The following is a 4,741-nucleotide window of genomic DNA, read 5'->3' as shown; positions in this document are numbered from 1 at the left end:
CTAAGATGCTTCACAAAAGAAATTCCCAACATTCTTCCAATATATTCAAATTATTTTCCTAATTAATACTGGGAATTAGAGCTTTAGAGACTGATGTCATGGTGAAATTTTTTTTTTTTGTTTTCTGATTATATAAAAAGATGGCAGTTTTATTTTCTGTACAGATTCTGAGCTCTCTAAGTAAGCTTAACTTGACAAAAATGAAAGTCATTTCAACCAAGAAGTTTATTCCGTTTGCTTTAGCTACAGTGGTCTTTCTCACATCAAACAGCATGTGCCTAAATGAAGCAATGAAGTCCAGGCTGCAGAGCAGAGAAGACAATGATGATAAAGATTATGAGGTAAGATCTGCATTACTGTGACATTGTTTGGGGGAACTTTGGGTGAGATCCTGAGCACACTGGATTTTTTTGGCACAGGCTGTACTAAACTCATTCGACAGCATTCCGCATTACAGCACTAGCAGTATGAAAAAAGCTGGGTAAAAGAATTTTTCAAGAAATTTCTTTGCTCAAACACATCAGTTGATTGTGTAAATCAACTCACGTTCCAATTTTCTTGCAGTACATCTTTGTGATTAGGCTGCAACTTTTTCTGAAAAGTTTCTTATTTATACAGTGAATCCTCAATTAACATTCCTGTCAGGTGTTTTATGCACATAATATAACAGATAGATTGTTAATCCAAAATTAATAAAGGCATGCTTGTAATACTCAAAGAATAATGATAAACAGAGAACATTTTAAATCTAATATACTTAATGGCCTTAAAATTTTACTCTGGAAATTGCCTATAAAAATTTCTTTGCAGGGTTGCACATTTATTATGCCTCAATAGGTGCCAAATGAAATTTTCACACTTCATCTGTATTATTTTTCATGTTTTCCCTGCAAATGGTCCCTAGGAAATGGGAGCTAACCTCTCTTTTTGACTTATCATCATTGGTATAATAAACATTCTTCAAAACAAAATACAAATTCAATTATGCTAGTCAAATCCTCTGGACTTGAGCTCACTATCTTTTATATACTTCCAGAAGCACTGTGCAGGTGCTATCAGAGAGATAGTTTATTTAAAGTTTAAATCATGCAATGTGAACTAGAATGGATCATTCCTGTTCTCGGCCAGTAACTGGAGCAGCTCACAGGGAAGACAAATAGGGATAAGGAAGTGAAATTTATGATTAGGAGCATTTGTGTCTTTGACTGAAATTTAAATCCATATTTTTACATATTTGCAGTTAAGTCCTGGAAACTTATTTTTGTGACAAAAGTAAGTTGTTTTCAATATTGCAAGGGAAGAACACTGCTCTATAAGAAGGGTCATACAGATAAAGCTCTTTTTCAGGCAACAGCTGCCCTCAGCGTCATGAGACACGTAATATACTAGGCTCAGTTCTTCACTGTATGACAGCATAGATACAGAAAGTGTATTTTGTGCTGATTGCACAAAAAATTAGGAGCCCAGGAGCTCCCCATGTATCTTGTGGGCTAGTGGAGGACCAAGGCCATTTAAAGCTCAGGGCAATTTCTATGCTGCAAGGCCAGAACAGGCATGATGTGAACTTGACCCAAAAGCTTTCCATTCACTTCCCTGCCTGATAGCCTGGCTGGATATTGTGTCCAAAGCATCTGCCCAGGGCTGAGGAACATATAAGCTGTACCTTCAGGTAGCTTGGTCCATCCTCCTGTTCATCCAGACCAGATGAGTCTGGGTCTGTGTCAAGTCACATAATATGTTCAGCATCTTCCACTCGAGAGAACTTCAGGTGGTGGCACTAGCAAATGTGGGCCTGACAGCAGCTGCTGTCCCATCTTAACTGACTGCACAGGGTCTGAGACCTGTGCCCAGAAATATTTCCAACTGACGCCATTTGAGCTGAACCATTTGCTGACACTGATATGGGAATATGCCCTTGTGGCCAGAGCTCTGAAAAGATAAGCAGGACAATGTCAGCATATGAAATAGTGAAGGAGCACACGTTACAGTGGAGTTTAGCAAATAGACCTAAAAAACATTTCATATTCAAAAAAATAAGAGCACTGCCCAGCAGCTTTCTAAGGAGGTATGAAATTGAATACTTTGTGTCATTGGTAGCTGGAGTAATGTCCTATAAAATGATTATATCCTTTTCTCAATTATTTTTCTTTAGATTAAAGATAATATTTTGGAAGAAAAGCAGAGGAGTCTCAATTTTGAAGAAATGGAAGACTGGGGATCAAAAGATATCATCAAAATGAACCCTTTTATAGCAAGCAAGATGCCAAATTCAGTTGCTAATTTACCTCTTAGATTTGGAAGAAATTATCCAGAAGAAAGAAGCATTAAACCATTTTCAAATTTGCCCCTGAGATTTGGAAGAGCTTTTGGAGAGAACATACCTAATCATTCTCCAAGGGTATCACACAGGCTTGAGAGATCTCCCCTTGTTAAAGGTTCCAGTCAATCACTTCTAAATTTGCCACAGAGATTTGGGAAGTCACTGGCTGTCAATCTGCCTTGAGACATTCAGGAATTCGAACCAGGTAATGCTACACAAGTGTTCAAGCCCCATATTAAAATGCATATTAAATCATAGGTTACCAATGATTAAATACAGCTAGAATTCCTCTAGGAATATTCCTAAGCATTGCAATATGAGTTCAATTTGCCAAAAGAAAGATTGCAGTTCATCAAATGAAAAAGCCTCATAAAAAAGCAGTAGAGATGATCTTTTTATAAAACCTTTTTTAATGAGAAGGTGCCAAACAGCCAAATCTGAAACTGTTCACATGACAGGATTAGATTTGATGCTTTTTTAGATCAGGTTTCATTTTGAACAGTCATAGCTTTGGTGAAGAAGGCTCAGAATCATTAAAATATCCCATTTCAGCACTATAAAATTACAAACTTACCTACAAATTACTCCTCAATTTTCTAAATTTATGCAAATTAGAGTTATAAAAGACAAAATTCCAAGCCAAACCGCAGCATTCTGAAAATTATTTTTTCTCATCCAATCCTATTTTTTTCATATTTTCTTACTGAGACAATGTTTGAGATTTTGAGTTTTCATTCCATGTTACCATGGAAAAATTTCTGTGACATCTCAGATTTTTTTTCAGCATATAAAAACTATTTCCTGCTATTAGTAAGAATAATTTAAACCAGCTCTTCAACAACAGTCCTTCTTATCATAACTGCTGCCTTACTGGAAGTGCCCATTTGTCTTGTAACCAAGATTCAGTTGGCTACCCCTGACCTCCATCTGACACATGAATAAAGTAGAAGTTCAGGCCAGAAAAGATAACAGATATATTAGAAGCCAAGGTTCTCTCTCATTTAATTTGATTCCTTTAATTCCTTTCTCACTGTCTCACCTAATTATAACAGCTTTTGTTTTATTTGTCTGGTATTTTTAGGGATATGAATTCTAACACTTACGTTAATACTGGAATGAAATTATGAAGACAGAATCTGAAAGACTTGGAAAAGCTGCAATGTGCTTTCAAAACTAAAGGTCATCAAAAGGAAATGTGTGAATTGAAATGCAAACCTGCCTTCATGTATGCATAATGTCTTTTTTTCTGTACAAACCCTTGACACATAAGGCAATGATAATTGTAGTAATCGTTGTGGTAGTTTGCTTCAGTGGTGGTCTAGTATAAATTCTATTTATTTCTGTGCTACTTATGTCCTATTGGCTGTAAAACCAAATTTCAGAACAATGGCTGTGTAATTTACAGCATTTAAAGCAGAATTTGAAAAAGCATAAAATTAATAAAGGTGCATGGTTCAAATGAAAAGAATCCTATAATGTGAATAATAACAATGAGAAGCAGAATCAAAACTGCTGATAGCCATTGTGTCATGAACAGCTAAAAATACCAAGTGTTGAGAAAATGCTTTTCCTGGTTTTTATGGGTCATCTTGGATATAAATCTGAAAGGCAACTTGTCTCTCTGGCAGCTGGCTCCTACACTTCTTCTTCAGCTCACAGCTTGTCCAGCTTTAAATTGACATTTAGAATCACACACACAAATGGGTGCCTTCAGCAGCAGCCCTTTGATGCTCAGTCTGTTCAACAGCTTGGAGCCAGACAATCTGTCTCTCTCCGGCTCCTGGCCCTCAGACCTGCAGGTCCCTTTGACTCCTCAGCTGTTGGCAAGCAGATCACTCACTCTACTGTCCAGCCAGCCTGGCTTGAGGTTTGTTATCAGATCACAGCCACCCATGTTCACAGTGTCCATGCCCAGGGTCCCTTCAGTGCCTGCCTGAACCTCCTCAAGGCATTGAGTGGTTCTGTTTGAGTCCCATCAAGTGGTCTGGGAGTTCTGCTCTTTGCTACTGTCCTGTTGCCTCCTCTTCCTCAAGGTTTGGATCTCTGAGAGTTTATTACTTCTCCTGTCTCTTGTCTTAGTCTTTTATGCTGAAAAACCAGTAACCAGATGTCCTTACATTCCACATATCTTTACAAGAACCTGGAAAAAAACTCTATCAAACTGATCAGATCAATTCATAGAGGGGACAGAGGCTGAGTTGCCATTCCTCCACAAAGTTAATGAGGCTACAGGAAACACAACACTTCAACCTGTACCTGGTGAATCTAATTCAATCCAAAGGAATCAGACTATAGTCCTGAGACTACCTATTCTCCTACTCACTCATACCTGAAATAACAAAGAGAGAGGAAATTCTAAACAGATAAAAATCAGTGAGGTTACACTTTCTGAATGTAAGTGCCCCAAACCAATCTTTGGGT

General features: G+C 37.6%; 1 protein-coding gene across 1 annotated transcript; it reads left to right on the top strand.

The window, feature by feature from the left end:
• The first annotated feature begins 200 nt into the window (after nucleotides 1-200).
• NPVF (neuropeptide VF precursor) lies at nucleotides 201-2,503 on the top strand. The gene is made up of 2 exons (XM_058817488.1): nucleotides 201-341; nucleotides 2,153-2,503. The coding sequence occupies exons 1-2, from the start codon at nucleotides 201-203 to the stop codon at nucleotides 2,501-2,503; spliced, it is 492 nt and encodes a 163-aa protein (XP_058673471.1).
• Nucleotides 2,504-4,741: the final 2,238 nt, after the last annotated feature.

Source organism: Ammospiza caudacuta, chromosome 1, assembly GCF_027887145.1.
Source record: "Ammospiza caudacuta isolate bAmmCau1 chromosome 1, bAmmCau1.pri, whole genome shotgun sequence".
Lineage (NCBI taxonomy): Eukaryota > Metazoa > Chordata > Aves > Passeriformes > Passerellidae > Ammospiza > Ammospiza caudacuta.
The sequence above is the reverse complement of the archived record's forward strand: the minus strand, read 5'-3'. Positions and strand labels throughout refer to the sequence as shown.

Bases quoted from the DNA above. Each gene is read 5' to 3' on its own strand.
- NPVF (XM_058817488.1), top strand. From the start codon at position 201: ATGAAAGTCATTTCAACCAAGAAGTTTATTCCGTTTGCTTTAGCTACA. The intron at 342-2,152 runs GTAAGATCTGCA...ATTTTTCTTTAG, and splicing joins ATGATGATAAAGATTATGAG to ATTAAAGATAATATTTTGGA.